The 21,271-nt window shown below is 47.9% G+C and overlaps 1 protein-coding gene across 1 annotated transcript in view; it reads right to left on the bottom strand.

Moving 5' to 3' along the window:
- The window catches only part of KIF26B (kinesin family member 26B), a 432,841-nt gene that overhangs the window by 221,481 nt on the left and 190,089 nt on the right, over nucleotides 1–21,271 (bottom strand). The window contains exon 4 of the mRNA XM_028111484.2: nucleotides 9,437–9,603. Within this exon, the coding sequence (XP_027967285.2) occupies nucleotides 9,437–9,603 (167 nt within the window). The remainder of the gene's footprint in view (nucleotides 1–9,436; nucleotides 9,604–21,271) is intronic.

The following is a 21,271-nucleotide window of genomic DNA, read 5'->3' as shown; positions in this document are numbered from 1 at the left end:
CTTCATGCTTTGTTATGATGCTATCTCCCCAGAACGTCCTAAAACTAAAACAATAATTAAATTCCTGAGCACGGGGTTTGAACTGAATGGGAAAAGATGTGAAATTTTCAAAGAACTTCAGTGGAGGAAAATCTGGGGACTTAGCTGCCCATCTTGCTTTTAGTCTGAGCTTCCTTCCTTCCTTCCTCCCTCCCTCCGTCCCTCTCTTCCTTCCTTCCTTCCTTATTTCCTTCCACTAATATTGAAGACAGTAGGTATTGTATGGGAGGAGGGGTGCAGAGACAGGATGGTTGTACTTTTAAATGGGGAGGTCAGGGGGGCACCTGTGTGGCTCAGTCAGTTAAGCCTCCGACTCTTGTTTCCGGTTCAAGTCATGATCTGAGGTCTTGAGTTGGAGCCCCATATCAGACTCTGAGCTCAGTGTGGAGTCGGCGCGAGATTCTCTCTCTCCCTCTGCCCCTCCCACCCCTCGTGCATGCACATACTCTCTCTCTCTCTCAAATAAATAAAACTTTAAGAAAAATAAAAATTAATAAATGGGTTAGGGAAGACATTTGCACAAAGATCTGAAAAAAGGGAGGGCCGAGCTGAGCAGAAATTTGGGGAAAGGGCAGAGGGAACAGAAAGAGCAAACCTTCTGAGGAGGGACTGGTCTTGCAGTTTTTCAGAAAGTGCAAGGAGCTCGGTGTGCCCAGAGCGCAGTAAGCAAGAGAGAGGTGGTAGAGGATGGGGAAAAGCAGACGGCAAGTAACGGAAAGACCTTCAGCCTTGACTCTGAGTGAGACAGGAAGCAGCATTTTGGTAACAAACAAAATTAGAGAAGTCGAAAGCAGTTGGCCAAAATGGTTTCCTCTGTAGCTTCCGTGCTGTGCTTTGCATACATTCTCTTCTTTGGTGTCACTTACGGAGCTTGTTGCGAGGCCTCACGATTGCCCACCCACCACAACCCATCTTGAGTTTGGAGGCAGGAGAGCAGAGTGACTAAGAGTGTTTGTTCATTCATTCAACAAACATTTCTGGAGTGCTTTTTGGGGCACTAGGGCTTCAGCTAAGAACAAAGATATGAACGTCCCTACCCTTATGGAGCTTATGGTCTAGTTCATGGGCTCTGAGATCAGACAGCTGGGCTCAAGGACCTTTTCATCGGCTAGTTGCATAAGTCAGTCAAGCTACATCACCAATCTGTGCTTTGTTTTCCATATCTAAGCCATGGGCTAAGAAGAGGGCCAACTCATGGGGGCTTCTGAAGTTTAAATTTGTGTCAAGAACTCAGAATCGCGTGTGGCACATAGGAAACATTCCATAAATGTTGGCTATCATTATTCTTAAATGAGTAAGTATGAGAACTATCACTCTAGTCTAGTGACCACCGAGGACCTCTGCAGCAATTGTGAAGACCGGGTGTCACACCTCAGAGACAAACACTGCTCACACGGGGCTGAAGAGCACAGTTCACCCCTGAGGAACCAGGCACCATCGGTGATTGGAAACACCACTGAGCCACGAGGCGAGGCTGACCTCCGGGAGCTGCATCCGAGGAGGGCCCAGTTGGTGACTACACACTTCTAACTCTCTTGAGGGGGTTTCATCTTTTAGTTTCATAGCCCTAGAAAAACCCCAATGGTAAAAAAGAAACTGTGGGAGGAAAGGGAAGGCAGGGGTGATGAAGAATTCTATGATCCTAAAGCTCAGGGAGGACTCAGGTACAGATAGCTGGAATTTGGCTGCAAAGCTGATGGTGAAAATGAATAAAAACGTCAAGTAGAATGGAAGCAAAAGGGAAAACAGTCTGTTTCTTTGTTGATACCCCCACGGTCTGACGGGGGAGGAAGAGATTGCACGGAGTCAGTTCCAAAAGAGCAGAGGACGGATGGATGGAGAGAGAACAAGATTTCATTAGCGTATGCTTTTAAAATCCATTTCCTGGGGCGCCCGGGTGGCTCAGTCGGTTAAGCGTCTGCTGTCGGCTCAGGTCATGATCCCAGGGGTCCTGGGATCGAGCCCCGCATCGGGCTCCCTGCTCGGCGGGAAGCCTGCTTCTCCCTCTCCCACTCCCCCTGCTTGTGTTCCCTCTCTCGCTCTCTCTCTCTCTGTCAAATAAATAAATAAAATCTTTAAAAAAAAAATCCATTTCCTGGTCACTAGCCCAGATGAAAAAATGGCACATAAGTATGAAGGTGGGCATGACAAAAGTCGTCCCCTCCAGAGGGAACACTGAGAAGGCACTGGGCTTCCCAAGGAGCGCAGGCTTCCATCCTCCTATAGCATGTGCCATCTTCACATCATCTGCAGGATTTTGAAGACGTCTCCACAACGCTGTGAATAGATGGGACGACTGACTGCCATAGAACAGAAGGAACATGCCTACAGAGGCTAAGTTACTTGCCTCAAGTCCAGATCCAGTCCGGTCCAGAATGTCCATGGTAGGCTGTGGATCTGACCCCAGACTACTTCACCTTTCTCTTTTTCCCATACCCTTCTTTCCTCCCCCCAATGCTGGTCAAAAAAAAAAAAAAAAAAAAAAGATATTCAAAAATGTGCAGAAAGAACCAGAATGTCTAACCCTGGGAACGCCTGACAAGAATCGCCGGGATTCCTCAGGCTCACGGCATTTACTTTGCCTTCGACCAGCTTCGCCAACGCATGAATTGAGTTTTCAGCTGAGGAAAAGATGTGCAAATGATTCCCAGATGTGGAGAGCTGACTGCCAACACCCCAATGGGCCATCAGTCAGACAAAGGCCTCGTTTAATCAGAAACTGCCCAATTTTACACATTCCCTGCAGCGGGAGATGGGAAGGGGCTTCCAACACTGGTCATTTTCTTCAGCCTAGATCACCAGCTCCGAATGGGGTGGGCCAAGCCATGAATGCCATTTCTGTTATGATCTGCACACCCCAAAACAGAATAGTTCTGGAGGTTGCTGAAGTTGGTACCAGATGTTTGGGTTATCTACCTCAAGCATCTCAGGATTTTTTTTTCTTTGAACACAAAGGTTAATAGTGTAGACATTGAATTTTCCCTCAGTGCGTTCACTGTCTCTCATAAGCAATCAAGAATTTACTTCTTCATGCAGCAAACACCTGAAGCTCTTTCCCTGGGCCCCCTGAAACCTGATGGCACTCCACATCCATTTGCTCCTTCTTAGTGTTTGCCTTTCATACGGCAACTGATGTGTGTTCAAGCAAAACTCTACTCACGCAGGTACGATTCCTACAAATTTGCTTCATCCCTATACATGAGCCAGAGCCCCCTCTTTTCCGAGAAGTCCACAGAGTCTTTTATAAGAAAAGGGAGGTTGACCTGCCAGGAATAAATAAACAAGAAAGCCAGAAGGTGGGGATTTGGCTTCCAGTTCAGGGCCTTCTAAACTGCTGCCTCTACCCTGCTGAGCCACCAGGTGAGGAAGGGGACAGGAGAAGCTGGTGTAGACAAGCCCACACTGTACTTCGGGTAGCTGATTTACAGAGGCCCTCCTGGATGGAGGGAGCCCAGGGAGAGGCACCCCAGCTCCCCCAGTGGAGCACTTGCTGCATTGAACCCCACTTGCCCCTCCAACTGTTGCTCTCGTCCCGTGAGCAAACGGCACAATTTTGCATGCTGACCCTGACCATGCATGTCCCACAGGAAGTCAGTGGAAGCCCCGCTTCCCTGGGGGCCACGGACTAAGTCAGCAGGGAGCCGGAGTGGGCGATGGAGGAGTTTTTGTGGGGGGGGAAAGGAACAGACATGGGGTCAGAATGAGATTCTGGCAAGGAGGTTAAGCACAGGGATGACAGCCTGCACTGAAAGTGAGAAACAGGAAAAGCATAATCATGCTGACAAGTTCCATGAGGTGGGCTCTCGGGAGCTCTTCCTCGTCTGTAGGTGCCATCCTATTACAATAGACACTAACGTGGAAATTTACGTCTGTCTGCAAAACCGAGGCGGAAGCTCTTGCAGTGAGTTATCAAGGAAGAGTCGGATCCTGTGCATCCGGCTCTCTCTTCCTCCTCCTGCATCACCCGAGACCCACCGGGTTGTGTTTGCAATAGTTCTTCTCCGGGTCTAATTGCTGATGTGTTGATCACGGGAAGACACACGCGTCCCTCAGGGGAACCGTATCTAATGGGAGACCAAGAGGACCACGAGCAGTTTCATGGCTCCTTCTCATCCTTCTTCGACTTCATAAACTCGTAGCATGGAACCAAAGACCACTGTTCTGTGTTCACACGCCCAAGGATGAAAGAAAGGCTTCACCATGTAAGATTGTATGTTAAGTGCATGCTCTAACCAGAGCAACAAGGCACTGCTTGAATCGGCTGTCAGCAAGAACGTTGCAGGGGCTCTTAGACACGGCCGTCCCTGCGTCCCTGCATGCATAGCACACACATGTGCCCGGCACAAAGAGGAGGTGCCCCAAGGGGCGTGATGGGTGCAGCCACCTGGTACCGAAGCAGGACCTCGGAGCCGGGACACACCTCCCACCGCTCGGCTTGGCCCCCGGCCCCAGGGCCCAAGCGGGTCTTGGTTTGAATGCCTGAAGGGGGAAACTGGCCCAATCGGTCATGAATAGTCAGTGACATGCTCTAGGGCTTGGAGAAAGCAGCTGGGTAATAAGACGAGGGGTCTAAACTCACAGATGAGAGAAACCCCACGACAGGTCAAGATGGACAGAAGTATAATAACATCCCTCAGGAAAGAAGGCAATCGGGCCAAAGGCAAGGGGTTGGGGGAGCTGGTGGAAGGAAATGAGGAACAAGGCAAGCGAGAAAGAGAGAGCAGAGCAAATGGACCCCACAAAATGTATCCAAGGGCACCCTGATATTGAGAACACCAATATTTACCCAGAAGATGCCAACCCCAGGACAGCAGTATTTTTAACCAACAGCAACACGTTGTGTAAAGGTCAGAATCTTCAAGAAGAGAATCAGTAAGTACAAAACAACCCTGTTACTGGAAAACCAGAGGGAGAGAGAAGGAGAGAGGGAGAAGCACTAACACATGGGATGGACCCGACAGGGAGTTAACGGACACACACCAAAGGGTTTGAAAACTCAGACAAACTCCACTTCTGTGCTCCTAGATCCAACAGCCACAAAATTACTGTCTACTGCCTTCCAGAAGTTCCTAAATGCTTCCTGCCCACCTCCATGCTTGTCCCAGACCAGGAACGGTGTGTGGCCTCGCAGCCCCACAGACCACACACGGAGTAGCTCTGGCCACGAAGGTACCACGGCTTATTCAGAACTGGAATTCTTAATTTTTTAGACGTTGTATCTGAGACGCCATCATGTCCATCTCACCCTTCCCTATAGAAAGCAAACGTTTACAAAGAAAGGCTGATGTTGCTAAGAAAGTGGATGTCTACAACCCTCCACAAACCGGGTTCTATTGCTGTTCTACTCGTCTCCTCAAACAAACGAGAGCTCCCACTTACTCCAAATGTTGTTTCCTAAGCAATGATCATCAGTTCATGATGATGGTGGAGAAAACACTGATGTGGCTTATCGTGCCCATTTCTCGCCGAGGGCAACAAGGGCTCACGCACGTGTGGCAGGAAGGAGGGTGGGCTCCCCATTCTGCCACTTCCTGGCTGTGTGCGGCCTTGGGTCAGTGACTCAACCTCAGGATGCTTCTTTCTTTATCCATCCAACAGGGAAACGATAGGATCCACCTCCCAGAGCTTGTCTGAGGACTAAGGGAGATTTTGCCCATTAGGAGCTCAGTACAGTGAGTGATGCGAACTGACTGTCGAGGAAACGTCAGCCACGCTGGCCACAAACGTGGCAAATGGCACCCCTCCCCCATAAAATGATGAAATGATGTCCAGCACAGCCTCATGAGAGCAGGCCACCCCAGTCACTTAGAGCTGCAAGGAGGGTTCCAGAACCCTGAGGACTCAGCTCTATCACACAGTCTTGCAGAAGGACTTGCAAAGTGATGAGCACAGGTTGGAGGCATAGGAGCGAACTCTGCCCCCAAATCCCCACGCAGAAAGACATTCCCATGCTTCCATAGGAAACCATAACCTCTAGAGCGTTTCTAATTTGGGTACCAGCGACAGATCCAGATTTCTCCCCTACCAGAGGCCACCTGTACCATGATCACCTTATGCAGCTTTCCTTGATCCGAAGCAGAAAACCCCTGACCCTGAACTCCATCAACAGCCTGACAACATAAGCTGGGCTGGTTTTGACCTAGTGCGCGGACCTTTGGGAATCCACAGAGGTGAGAAACATCCCTGGTTCCTACTCTTAACATTCTGGACCCTGAGTGAGTCACTCAGTCTTCTGCTCTAGGTTCCCATCAGTGACAGGGAGGCTGTTACTATGCTGCCTCCCTCTTTGGGAGGTGTGAAAGCCCAGCTCTGGTGGGCGAGAGTGGCAGGGCAAGCAGAGCAAAGGCTGTGAAAGGGAATGTGTGTGTGTGTGTGTGTGTGTGTGCATAAAACATTATTCTTTTCACATGGTACCTTCTCCCCCCGCTATACATTGTAAACCCTTTATACACAAACCACTACTTTGAATGCCTTAAACCATTAACCTCCAAGTGCTATCAGCATTCACCACAAAGAAAGTAATAATAAGGATTTAGGCAGTCCTATGGATCCTTTCCAGCCCCTTGAAAGCTCACACCACAAGCCCCTGCCATCTGAACTCCGTCCAGTCTTGGTTTATCGCCAACATCATGTGCGGCCCCTCCCCCACAACCGACTTCAGCGGCCCGTCCTCTCTGGGCTCACCCCACCATCTCCATTCCGACCCTGGCCATGCAAGCAAGTCTCAGGGCAGGCCGCCCTTGCCCATCATTTGCCATTCCTTTCCCTGGTGTGTGCTAGCTTGTTTGGAAATGGTCCTCTGATTAACTGAAAGCCGGCCTCGAGTACGTCCAGCATGAGGACCTTCCCAGCCTGCCTCGAGTCCACACGCTGCCCCTGCTCTAAAACACTGCTGGTTTCCTGGTAGCAGGAAACACTTGTTCTCCCTAAACACTGACCATCAGGAGCCCCTGCCCTCTGAGCTCCTCCTGCTTCCAGTCCTGCTTCTGGGGTTTTCTGTGGGTAGCTGATCCAGAAAAGTCTCTGGATGGAGTCTGAGCTGAGGCTTCTCACATTCAAAGTATTTCCGGTCAGGAAGGTGCACTGGAGGTCAAGTCCCATCTGGGCAGTAAATGTTCTCTGCAGCATCAAGCTCAGGCGGTCACCCGTTGTAAGCTTGAGCTCCCTCAGGGACGGGGACCTCACTCTCTCCCAGGGCAGTCTGAGCTGGGTGCAAAGTTTCCTTCTTTCTGAGCTGGGAGAGCTGAGCTGGATGGAGTCTGGGCTGAGCTCCATCATCAGGTTTTATTCAGCCTTTGCCCACATACTTGGGTGTTTTATAGAACAAACCCAATTCCTTGTTTACACAATAGCCCAAGAGACAGATGAGGGCCATCTTCTCTGGACTAACCCTGCCATGACATGGCTTCCTACTTCCTCAGCATGATCCTGCGGACACGCTCTCACAACCCACCTAAGTCCTGGGATCTTCTGTGCTTGTGGCATTTCCCCATATTCTGTTCCACCTCTTCATTCCCTCCCTGAACGGCACAGACATGGCCTCCCAGTTGGTTTGCTCAGTGTCCCACAGGAATTCACGTACAGGCGGAACTAATACAATAGCGCCCACTGTCAGGCGGCCGGTGCACACATACAGTAGACCCCTTATCCGCGGTTTGGTTTTCTCGATTTCAGCTCCCTGCGGTCAACCACCTGTGGGAAGCACATGCTCCTCCTTCCGACCCAGCGTCAGAGGTGAATTGTAGCCTAACGCCAGGCCACAACTCTGGTGTCATCCACCTCACGTCGTCTTGCTGCGTAGGCGTTTTATCATCTCATACCATGACAAGAAGAGGGAGGACAGGACAATAAGATATTTTGAGAGAAAGAGAGAGACCATGTTCACCTAACTTTAATGCAGTATATTGTAATAACTGTTGTATTTTAGTATTAGTCGCTGCAGTGCACCTCTTAGTGTGCCTCAGCTGTTAACTGAACTTTAACACGGGCATGTCTGTATAGGGGAAAACACGGTACATACAGGGTTCAGTTCAATCCTCGGTTTCAGGCACCCCCTGGGGGTCTTGGAGCATATGTCCAGTGGATAAGCAGAGACAAGTGCATTTCCTGTTACTTCCCATCCACACAGGTTGGCCCAACTCTTCACAGGACAATAAACGTGGCAGCAAGGCACAGTGAGACCCTCGGAGCCAGTTTTCCGACAAGCCCCTGTGCCGTCTTTACTGTGGATGTTACTAATCCAGGGCACTGGGCTCTCTTCTCCCTCTGACCCGATCCCTCCCTATTCAGAGCCCTGTCCTCAGAGTTGTGTTTGGATGGCACTGCTCATGAGGATAACAAGAGAAACCATGTAATATTCCTTCTTCCTGACATACGAAGTCCATATCGAATCACCTTTTGTACAGTACTTCATCACTTACAATTGTCAGGTCTTAATCTTCAGAGCAACCTAGAGGAGTGTTGTCCTTGTTTTATAGACGAGGACATCGAGGCAGACCTCAGGGCTCCTCCAATCTCAGATCTGGTGCTATTTATTCTATATCCTGCTCACCCAGGAACATTCACCTCTTAGGTAGAAAAAGTTTTCTAAAGTTAAGTTCTGAGGATCAAATAAAGAATGAGTCCCGGGGTGGGGCGGGGGGGGGGGGCGGGAAATAAAGCCGAGGAATCTGGTTTCTATTTCTGGCTTTACTATAAATTAACTCATAGTTTAACTTTCTTGGTCCTCAGTCCGCTCCTTCATTAAATAAGGAGACTGAATTAGATGATCCCCAAAGTGCCTTCTGCTCAGCTGTCCTTTGTCTCCTGCCCTGTCTCAGCCACACAGCTAAAATTAGGCAGAAAACATTGTTGAAATACCTTTCATTTGGGTTTCTTGTGTTTGTAAAGGCCCTAAGATTAGCTGGATAGTATATGGTAACTATCCAGCCTGTCTGTCCAGAACGGTGGGGGGAGAAACCCTGTCAACTCTTTCCTCGCTCATTTTTAAGCAGTTCATTTTCTGTGATGAGAAAGTCAATCTGGGAACACCAGGAGCGGGGCCAGGCCCACCAAAGTCCCCGTCCCAGGAGGACATCGCGAGAGCCTCGTATTCTTAGAGCTCTCAAGTGGGGACACACGTGGAGGTCTGGAGACCTTGGCAAGGGGCGTGGATGCGATGGGAGTCCGGCGGGGAGAGGCCAAGGATGCCGCTGAACATCCTCTAGGGCACAAGCCCCCCCACGGCAGAGTCGTCTGGACCCAGCTGTCAGCAGTCTGAGGTTGAGGAACCCCGTCTTGAAGCGTGAAGTCCAAGTGCGGCCCCAGACTCTTGCTAGTGGTTGAGCTAACCCAGCCCCGCGAGGGGCTAAGCAGGTGGACCGGCCTGAAAGAAGCGAGCTCCGGATGCTTCTCTTACCTGGCAAAGAAGGAAGCGGCCACCGAGGGACCTGGCGAAGTCTCGTTGGCCACGCAGGAGCCCTGGGAGCCTGGGACGCCACAGGCCGAAGGCTTGTCCGCGTTGTAGCGATTCAGCACCGCCTCGGTCAGCCCCTCCCGGCCTGTCTCTGTCATCAGCTGGGAGATCTGACAAGGAAAATGTACACTGAGCTCGTTACCTGTGGCTCACTGCCCTTCCCACGCACGGTTGACGGCACCACCCTGTCGAGGGGAGAGGGCCCCAGCACGGGGTAGGGGTGTGAGGGGGTGCCCGGGGGCGGGGGGGGGGGCAGGGACACACTGCATGCACGCTGGGGGTGATTTGGGCTTCTCAGAGGCTATTTTCCAGCGTTTTAGCCAGGACACCTCCTCCTTTTCATTAAAAATAATGGAATAAAATTACCCCCCTGACATTGTTTCAATTATGCCTGTGTCTCCTGTCCATTTGGAGAGGGAAACATGAACCGTTACCCACAGTTTGCAGCCCAAGACCAAGCAGAAGCATCAACCAGGGTTGCTTTCTTACCAGGACTGGCCCCAAATGCTGACACACAAGAGGGGCCAAGGTATCATTTATTAAAGGAGAAGCAAACCTGCTAATGGAGAATGTGAGGAATTAAAGAAAACACTATTTGTTGTTGTTTGCTGTGAGCAGTCAGCAAACATGACTAAGAGAAGCTTGTAGAAACAAGTACAGCCACTGTGGATTACCAAGGGGTCTTTTTTTGGGAGGATTTAGATCATTTCAACAGACTTGATTTTCCTACTCATTCTTTAAGATACATGGTTTCTGTTTTGTTTGCAATGATTGCCTTTACAACAGAGGTTCCAGTGGACAGGCTGGGGCCGTTTTACCTAAATCCACATGATGTGCTAGGACGAAGCACACATCTGAGCAAAATGAGAATCTCATGTAGAAATACACTTTTGAGAAGTGCTAATTCCATGACAAATATAATAATTATGCAGGTAAAGTCTAAGTGTGCTATTTGGAAAGCCTGTTACTTTAAAACTTTAGTCCACTTACAAAAGGGGAAAATGTTAGTGTAACAAGAAGAAGGGGGGGAGGGGGAGGAGGGGGAGGAAGAAAGAAAGAGAGAGAAAGAGAAAGAAGAAAGAAGAAAGAAAGAAAGGGAAAGAAAGAAAGGGAAAGAAAGAAAGAAAGAAAGAAAGAAAGAAAGAAAGAAAGAAAGAAAGAAAGAAAGAGAAAGAAAGAAAAGAAAGAGAAAGAAAGAAAGAAAGAAAGAAAGAAAGAAAGAAAGAAAGAAAGAAAGAAAGAAAGAAAGAAAGAAAAGAAAGAGAGAAAGGAAGGAAGGAAGCTTTAGTTTAAAAAGAGCCAGCAGCCAGCTCAAGCCTCTTAAATGCTGAATGGAAAATGTTCCTAATTGCCTACAAAATACAAGTGCAATAAAGCAAAGATCAGGAACAGTTTCTACTTTGTAACTGAGCAGGCTAGCAGGCCAGTGAAGGAGTCCCATTTGTTAACCTTTGAACATAAAAACATTTGTACTTTTCGTTATTAGCAGCGTAACCGTTACTCTGAGCCCCATTGACTTGAAACTTTGCCTAAATTCATGCCCTTACTTGGAAAGCTTTGGCATTTTCAGCTGAAATTTTGCCAACACATACTTTCTTATTCTCATTCACTAGACGGGTTATAAGGAAACCTGACCCACATGAGAGAGCCCCAGGAGGAGTAGGCAGCAAAAAAAGCCCAGGGCCTGGGGAACTTTCCATGCACTCAGCAAGAGCTGCTGCCCAGGCAGGGGACCTGCATCACCTCTCCTCAGGCTTCCGCTGCTGTCTGTGGGGTGAAGGCTCCCCTCGACCAGCTGCCACTCTCCCGGAGGGACGAGGAGGAGGAGGAGGAGGTTGTGCACACTGATGTCACCGCTAAGCGGCACTTAGGACACCCGTGTTCCAGGATGCCAACCCCCCCCAGCAATGTCCACAAACACACCCACTATCGCAGCACCATTGTTTTTTCATCAAGTAGATACAATCTACCATACGTAAACTGGTTTTTAGTTATTTATTTTTAAAGATTTTATTTATTGTCTATTTGAGAGAGAGAGCGAGCGAGCACACAAGCAGGGGGAGCGGCAGAGGGAGAGGGAGAAGCAGACTCTCTGCTGAGCAGGGAGCCCGATGTGAGGCTTGATCCCAGGACCCTGAGATCATGACCTGAGCTGAAGGCAGATGCTTCACCAACTGAGCCACCCAGGCGCCCCCATAAACTGGTTTCAGCACACGCAGACATCTGAAAAAAGTCAGTATAGCAGTGGATGAATGCATTGCTTGATTTGTCACCATCGATGTCCATGGGCTCATGAACGCAGCTGTCATCTGATCTGCTGTCGGTGGCGTGTCCTGCTCATTTCTGTATTTCTCATCTGAGGTTTGGAAGAACGGGAATGGGACTCTGCCTCACTGTGTATGATCGGCCCTTGCAGGTGCCCTGCAAACCCGCAGAGAAACCGCTAGGATGTGGGTGGTGAATGGTGAGAGGCGCAGGTTTCTAGGTGATTCCAGATTTCCAGGTCTGGCCCAGGAAGAACACAAGCATCCTGCAGGCTCCTGGCTTTTGGAAATGTCCCTCAGCAAGTGAACTTCAATGTACTGGCCTCCTTCAAGAGAGGTAGTGGCTGTCTTTGCCAAGCTAGACTGGATCTCTTACTTTTAAAAGAAAGTGGGGATTTGTGGACATGGGACACTCAATTCCCAAACCTGTAAGTAGAATGATTCAATAATTGATTGTTCTTAGAAACCAGAAACACAGAATGTCTTACAGCTAGAAGGTCCTGCCAAGATCAGCCTCTTCGAAACTCCTTTTCTTAAATAAGGACCAGGAGCACAGAAGTGATTTGCCCAAGCTAATGTGAAACTGAGAAGAGGCCCCTGATTCCTAGGCCAGTGGTAGCCACTCCTTTGCTCCTACTCCCCCTCTTCCTCCCTCCCTCCCTTCCTTCTAATTAAAAAAATTGTAAACAGGAAAAAAACCAAATAATAATAAAACACATAGGGATAGATCCAGTACCATAATCAACAAAGGTTAACATTTTACTTATCTTAGAAAATATTATTTATTTATTTATTTATTTATTTATTTATTTATTTTGAGAGAACACATGCGTGAGTTTGGGGAGGGGCAGAGGGAGAGAGACTCTCAAGCAGGTTCCATGCTCAGTGCAGAACCTCGATGTGGGACTCGATCCTAGGACCCTGAGATCACGACCTGAGCTGAAATCAGGAGTCAGATGCTTAACCGACTGAGCCAATCAGGTGTCCCAGAAAACATTTTTTAAAAGAAATCAAACACTATATAAAATTGAAATTGTCCAGGTCCCTGGTTACATGGTCCTTCCTCCCAGTACCCCCTTTTCAAACACGGTACAATAATTTGGGTGGGAGCCAGCCCATGCCTTCCATCACACCCTGTCCCTCCTAAGAGCCTGGCTGAGCTCACCTTGTGGTTTCTTTTGAGCATTCTCTCATTTTGTTCTGCTTGTTCTGCAACTGGAAGAGAGTGTCCCCCCAGATTTCAGCTCCTATAGGCTCCTGCCACCAGTAAATTCATGTTTTCATCTATATTTACACCCGGTATCCTCTCCGGGGACCACAAACTTTCAGAAATAATATACAAATCGCTACAGTAACTGCCAATTTATCTTCCCCTCCCTCCCTGCACTCTGGGGTTCTGGACCTCCTTAAGTTCCTCAAACATACCCAGTTCCCTCCTGTCACAGGGCCTTTGCACGTGCCTTCACTCTCTAGCGGGCATGCTTCTCCTTGACATCCAGATCCAAGCTCAAGCATTACTTCCTTGGAGAAGCCTTCTTCCAGACTCCTTCCAGCCTCGCATAGATGCTGTTACAGGAGTGCAATCTTTTCTTTCAGTGTCTCTACCTTGGTTCCAATTATGCATTTAACAATACATCATTGTCTCTCAAAACCCCAGGACAGTGGGTCTAGGGCTGGTGTGCCCACCCACTGGATCCATGGAAATCAACATGATGTCTGGCACACAGATGTTTAAACCATGTTTGTGGCATAAATCTGAGCTGTTCTTATTTTCTACTTATTCTCTAAGTTTACCTAATTAAATCTTTTTTCTTAAGGTCTTGAAGTGAGAAGACTTAGTTCTTGTTATAATTTCATTGTTTTCCTATTCCGCCCCCTCCTTAAACTCCCCCTCTGGGCCTCCCCGTAATCTGCTGTAGGAGAAAATTCCTGAGACAGCGGGGCACCTGAAACTTTAGCCTTACTGCGTAATTCAGAACCAGGAGCCTTATTTTTAAAGGACTATATGGTTTACCTCTGCTTTGCAGATTGCTCAGAATGAACTTTCTCTCACGACTCCATGAAAACTACATGATGCTTCTGTGAAAACTCAGATTCCAAAACCTGCAACTCTCCATCTGATGCATTTGAAAAACCTAAAGTTCGGGCAGAAAGGATTCATTGCCACAATTACGTATGTCACCATCACTGTCTAGGAGCAACAGACTGAACACACTTAATCACGAACTTAGAGGGAAGACTAGATTTTCACCACGGGATCTTGTTCTGCTTCATTCTTTTTTAAAAGATTTTTTAAAATATTATTTATTTATTTATTTGAGAGAGAGCAAGCAAGTGAGCGAGCAAGCTGGGGGAGGGGCGGAGGGAGAGAAGCAGACTCCCTGCTGAGCACAGACCCCCCCCCCCGCCCCGCCCCGACGCAGGGCTCGATCTCACAACCCTGAGATCATGACCTGAGCTGAAACCAAGAGTCGGACGCTTCACCGACTGAACCACCCAGGCGCCCCCTGTTCTGTTTAGTTCTGATTAAAACCTGCTTTTAGCTCCATCTCAGATACATGGGACCACTTCAGTGAAGTAACCACTAAAGTAACAATATCTGTTAGTTTCAAAACACCACATCACATCCTGCAGCTGGTGGTAAATTAAACACCAGGTGGCAATAAAAGGAACCAGGCTTCAGAGAGAGGGTGCATGTGTGCATTTGCACACATGGGGTCCTTCATTGTGTGAGAATCCCAGGTGTCATTCCTGGGCCCAGGTTGATGCTCTTCACACACCTCATGGATAAAGCTACTCTCTGTATCTTAATCTTAGGCAAGATCCATGTCTTTTGACCACATTTAAATTTGTGCACTGATCCCTCAGTAGGAGGAACTCTACACTTGTCCCTTAAGAAACAGTAAATCTTAAATATGGTTATGATCTTGACCACAGATTCAAGACAAAAGATGTTGGGCTTTCAGGAACCAAGGTTGGGTCCATAGTGCAAACTGCAATCTGTAAGCCATTGACCTTTTGACTTCCCACAGACAGGAATGGCTGAGAGCTCCCAGAGTGTGACAGCATGAGGGGGTTCATCTTAAATGGCATTACTGACCCAGAAAGCCACCTCCTCTGACTCTGCCAAGGCGCAGGGAACACCAACAGTATCCATTTCCTGCATAGAGACATCCATGGACCACAAACGCATCCTACTCAGTCTTTACATTTAACGACATCATGACCCCCAAATCCCAGAAAATAACACTTAATAGCATTTTCTCTTAGGCGATTGCCTTCTCACTGTTTGGGGACATCTCTTTTATGATTATTTATTGTTCACACTGTCACTTAATGTTTTTATAGTTTTGCAAACAGTGGGTGCTCAATAAATATTTTTGATCCACATTAACAGAAACCAACTACAAGTGTCTGGAAAGCTGGGATGAAGACGGGGCTGCCAGAAGCCCCCGCCTGAATGGAAACATCTGATTTCTGTATACGCGCCTGAGTAGACGCCAGCCTCCCTTATCTTGCTTCATGCCTGTCGAGTCACACGGAACAGTCAGCTAACATTCTTTCCCTAATGCAGTGCTGGCCCCACACTGGGCAGCTTCTGGTCCCTTCCTAGGCTCACTGTTCACTTGCAGGCATTTCAATACAACAGTTAATTTTCCTACGGCTCTTGGCGTGCTGTCCCCAAAGCACAGGCTATCGCCACCTAACCTAAAGCTTATCCCCAGCTCGCAGGGGCGCAAATCACCTCTGAAGACTCTGCCGTGGGCCTGGAGTCAGACAGATAAGCCCCTCCCTGCGCTGTCCAGCCCCACCTCCCCCCCAGCCAGCACCAAGGGGCCATGATGGGATTCTCGAGTCCCAGGGCTGGATGTTTGATTACCCTTATTATCTTAGCTTGCTTTGGCTATAAATTTTATTAGCGGCCATAAAATTATCCATCCACAGCATTTGACTCTGTGACCTCTTGCAAGAGAGAATTCCATTCGCTGGCGCTGCCCAGGGCCTAGGAGAGCCGCCTTTTCCTCACCCTCGATTTATAGCCTCACCTCCATCCAGGGTCCTGCCAACGGAAAAGGCTGTTGCGTTCCATGATTTCATTGTCAGGGCTGAAACCTGGCCCCTCGGCCCCTGCCCACTGTTTTCTTACTCTTTGGGTGGCAAAAAGGTAAAGCGGCAGGGCCGCCCACATGTTCCAGTAAAAGATGGGGGTGCAAGATGAAGCCGAGGGCCAGATGCATTTCTGTCTTGGACTCTTCCCTTAGATTTCTTAGTCCCAAGATGTGCAGCTCAAGGCATGGCTCAGCTATTCCTTTGAGGAACATCTTACGACAAATGCTAAATAAACTCTTGCCGTCAAGCTTGGAGGATTTCTACAGGTGCATTTTACTTCACCTTGCAGAGATGCTGGGTCACAATGATTTTAATGCTTAATACTCAATTATGTTTTGCGGGGTGGTTTTGGTGACGTATTTGGTGACAGACAATGATACACAGAGTCTGGCCTGAGAGAACTCTGAGGAGTGACAGCAAGCTCCCTCATCCACCATCATCATCATACAAGTCACCATTTTGGAGCATCTACCACGGGCCAGATTCTGTTTGAAGAGCTTCCTATACATGTTGCCATATCCAATCCTGACAACAACCCTATGAAGTGGGCACAATTATTACCAAATAATTGTTTCAACTCTGCCACGTGGAAAAGCCCTGGGACAGATAATGCCCCGGGGCTTGGTTTCTATCCTTGAGTTTTTCTTGCTCCTGACAAAGTACAGCTCCTCAACCATTGCTGCCCATTTGGGAAATGGAGTCACAGCAAAAACCTGATAAAGAGGATCATCTGGATAATTTCTCAATATGCACAAAAGGCTCATTCCATCCAATATTTTGTGATTTTTATGACCAACTTGAAATAAAATCAAATGGTCTGAATCTTAATGTAACTGACTCCACTTCTGATTTGCAACTAAGCCAACTCAGACTGAGTAGCGAGGAGGAAATCACCACCCTAATGAATCCAACCCTGACATCAGGGTTGAGCCAGAGGCTCCTTTTAGCTCAGCTCCCAAGAGCTGAGAGGACTAACCCCTCTTGTCATGTACGGAATTACCCAGAGGCTGCATTTCCACTGGGGAAGGCTACCTTTGCTTCCCACCCCCAAACACTCAACCACAAGCCAGTCCCCAAGGAAGTGTGCCCTGGGCAGTCTTCTCCCTACTGAATGATCAAGGCCATCCCTCGCCACGTGTTCCGCCAACCTGGCCTGGGGATAACTGCCTGTCCCCGGTCTCTCTCTGCAACCAGAGGCAAGCTGTGGGTGGACTGGGTTAATATCCAACTCGATATTATCCGCACAGCACAGAGTCTCAATACAGGTGACATCTGACAAATAAATCAATTGATATATTCATTAAATACAAAATGAACTTAATTTAGTTCGGTTGGGATTGGCTGGAGTTTGTTTGTTTTTTAAGAGATAAAGGTTCTTTTCACCTGATTTTAAAAACTGTGAATAGAGTACATAAAGCTTTCTGCAATAAAACTGAGGTATTTCAGCATATACTTGAGTCAAGATAGTGGCGAGACAAAAATGACTGGGGAGGGCGGGGGGCAAACAAGGAACAAAGAGACAAAGGGACTGAGATGAAGGAGAAACAGAAACAGGAGAAAGGGGACGAACAAGAGAAAAGCCGAAAGAAATACACAGACATAAGAAGATGACAAAAGGAGAGGAAACCAGTCATTGTTTGTCTCATCCAGCTTGGGTATGAGCATGTGCCGGCCACCGCTGGGGAGCTGGAATTCTCTGGAACGTTAGGCCAGTGATCCTAGAAATATGGCATGCAGAGGCCGAAGCCTCCTTTCCAAGGGGAAGCACAACAAGATTAAGAGACTGGACATTAGGTTTACCTGGAACTGATTCAGCTCAGATCACGGCCTTTTCCACCCATTTTCCCCGCCGTGTTTTGTCTGGAGAGCCCATCACCAAGCATCTTTAAGAAGCAGCCCCTTCTCACCTAAATCTTGCCTAATATTTGGAAAGCTTTCAAGGAAACCAGCCATGCATTATGGCCTGGAATTTAAAATGTGCCTTCCTGGTAGGCACTGTGACTTCCTCATATTTTCTTTGAGCTCTTGTGAGAACAAGTCAAGAGGGGCCTGTAGACAATACTTGGCTGTAAGTGACCCACTGAGGGTCTGCACGAAGCAACCTTGCATTCTGGGCAAAACTGAGGGGACAACATTGGGACCCCACCAAAGGCAAGCACACACACCTCACACGCGCGCGCATGCGCACACACGCACCACTCAGGACGTAAGGGATGGCAGAAATGAGAGCCCACACAAGGCAGGGGTGAGGTCTGCAGCCGCTGGAGCCCTCCCACCAGAAGCCAAGAGCACACGGGGATATTCGGGGCTCAAATCAGCCAAGGGAGGGGCTCTCCCCTTCAAGGAAGCCGGCTGGCAGCACCAGGGCTGGCTCCAGACTGTGTGATTGATTCTGCTTCGCCCTGGCCAGCTCAGAACCACAGCCACAGAGGAGAGATGCCCAGACCAGAGACAGGCTGGACCACATGGAATGGCCAGTGTCATCCTGGTGCCTGGCAAAGGATGTGTCATGCATCAGGCCCTCAGGAAACGCTGCACTGAATGTCAAGGGCTAATCTGGGCCTGGGTTGGTTAATGACAACGTGGCAGACTTTGGGCAAGTCACTTCCCCTCTCTTAGCCCTAATCTCCCCAGCTAGGAGAAATCAGGAGACTATGCCCGGAATGAAATGATGATGCAGCCGAATGCTCTGTGGTTCTACAGTCATAGTCAAATAGAAAGCAGGGACGTTTAGAAATACTCCCATTTTGTCTTCAAAGAGCGTTCCCAATTTAACATCTGCATGGCCTTTATGCAAAGACATACAAATACATCAGTGACGACAACAACAACAAACATTCCCCACTGTGTCTCAAACCATCCACAGTGGACAAGGAACTGATTTGTGAAAGGGTCAGCTGGATGTTCCAAAGTGATGCACAGGCTTTCACACTTTGAACTGACCTGACATCTTCTGCTTACCAACTGCAGAAATGCCAAATCCTACACTAACAAAATAGCAATTTTCCAAGAAATTTAAAACAGAGATGGAGAAGTCCTTAGATCTATCCTAGGCCAATGCTCATGTGCAAACACAAGAGACCCTGGGCCAGACTGGGGAGGCGAGTTGTCCAAAAGCACACATCTCATGTGTGGTTAATTTCAGTACTCACTTGTGCCTATCGGAAGCTAACAATGGCAGCAATCTCAAGTGCCCGAAAATCCCCTGAATAGAGAGAGACAGACAGTGAGAGAGAGTCGGTCTCTGTGGTTTAGCACCAAGCCTGGGGCTTGGTTCTGGCCAAATGGCTGGCTGTGGGACCTTAACAAAATCAATTAACCTCTCCGCAACGTTGCTTCCAAAATCAGAGATCTGCCATAAAGCACATTAAATAAAAACACTCTCAAGAGTCCTTCTCCTCAAATAACAATGGGCTGAAGATACAAAACTGGTACTTTAAAGCCTCTCATTGAAAACCAGAGGAGTAGGAATCATTTCTGGGCTCACCTACAAGAACCTCGTGAAGAGGTTTGGAGTTGGCTCTCTGTCCATTCCCTTCGAGGCTTAGGATCACTGACTGTACAAAGCTGGTAATTTAAACTTCCGTATCCATCCTTCATGTCCAGAATTCAGAGAAGAGTGTGGCAGGGTCACTTACTAGAAATCTCTAGATTATGTTTTTTTTTTACCTTTCATTTTTTATTAGTTTCAGGGGTAGAATTTAGTGATTCATCAGTTGCATATAACACCCAGTGCTCATTACATCCCATGCCCTCCTTAAAGCCCATCACCCAGTTACCCCTTCCCCTCCAACCCACCACCCCTCCAGCAACCCTCAGTTTGTTTCCTAGAGTTCAGTGTCTCTTATGATTTGCATTCTTGATCCTGATCAGGCCTAATCTTGTCACCAGACTCATGACAGACTTTGCATCTGGCAATTTTCTAAATCGGTTCACCCAGCAGATTTGGATTATTAAGATATGCTTATTTATGTATGCATGTTTTCATTGCATATTTCACTAGTAAAGCTAATATGGAGCATGCTTTAGAAGTTCAGTAATGTTTGGATATTCCCTGGCCCTTCCCTAACCCCAAATTCTCAAATTTCAGGACATTTAAAACTTCTGGGCCTTATCGGTTGTAACACTGAACTCCAAGATTCATTTTGCTGTTGTCAGATTTCTTCAAGTTCATATAATTTTCTCGGCACCCCCTTGCTTTTAACATAATTAGCAGAGAGACAAAGATGTTCTATGTGAATTGACACCAGAGAATTGTACAATCTCATTACATCCTCACTAAAGACATATTCTAGTTCTTTCTGCTGCAGCTGTAACATTCCATCCAGTGTCCTCATTTCTTCACTAGGTGCTTCTGGCTCAAATTTCTCCTCTGTTCAATTAAGATGTTGGTTTTCTCTTCCACGGTACATGCTATGGCTTTTCCCAAAGCTCGGCTATACTTTCCACTTTTGCAACTCCATAATATGGGTCAGGCCCGGCCAAGTCAATACCAACTAACTCATTGTGAGCGCATCTCGCTAGATTCCCCTAGCTAACAAACCAGAGCCAGCAAGATTGGCAGGACCCCGGCATCTCAGGGATCCCAGCCAGCATGCTTTATTCTCAAAAAGAGTTGGCCCTGAGAGTTCATCTCTTTCATATCTGTCCTTTTGTTACAAACCTTGAGTCCCTGGAGCCTGCTATTTAAAACAGAACCATTCTTTGGGGATTCTTGTCTTTCACGCACACTTGAAAAGCTATTCATCCCATCCTGAGTTAAAAGACTCTAACCTGTATTAACAAATCAGTCTCACCACAATTCCCCCCAAACTGAGTTATTCTCTTAACAACCTCTTGAGGGAAAGCAACTCCATCCACATCTCCACTGAGTCCATTCGTCACCTTTCCTCAACTCCCCAGACCGTTGACTCCACCCTTCACACAAAGTAATCTGAAGTTTGCAGAGCTTCTGCATGAAGGGCGATCAGACACCCAGACCCAGGCTCTCAGGGCCAGAGCGTGGGACCCGACAGGCCGTCTCAGAAAGAAGCTGGGGGCCCACAGCTCTAATTTTCAATACAAATTGAGACTACTTGGAAATTGCAGTACCCCTTATTAGCATGGATGGCAACATATCAATTCTGGAAGGTCCTTTCCAGGAAGGTAGGAAATCAACCTTGCCTTTGGAGCTACTTTCCTGCCCCGAGGAACCCTCTTGGTGTAAGTATGGAAACTCTGCTGCGTGACTTCCTATGGGGCTAACCACCAACAGGTTCATAAAACATTAGCAAGAGCAAACCAACATGTATGCATTTTACAGTTAGCCTAAGATTTAGTGTATTGTTTTCTTCTCAGAGCCTAAGAGGAGACCAAAGTAAACACATAGGTGAATATATGTGCATGCGTGTGCACACACACACAC

The sequence above is a fragment of the Eumetopias jubatus genome, unplaced genomic scaffold (genome assembly GCF_037043125.1).
Source record: "Eumetopias jubatus isolate StellerSeaLion01/CBP00866 unplaced genomic scaffold, mEumJub1_p1.0 scaffold_12, whole genome shotgun sequence".
Classification (NCBI taxonomy): Eukaryota; Metazoa; Chordata; class Mammalia; order Carnivora; family Otariidae; genus Eumetopias; species Eumetopias jubatus.
Note: the sequence above shows the minus strand (reverse complement) of the source record. Positions and strands in the feature narration are given on the sequence as shown.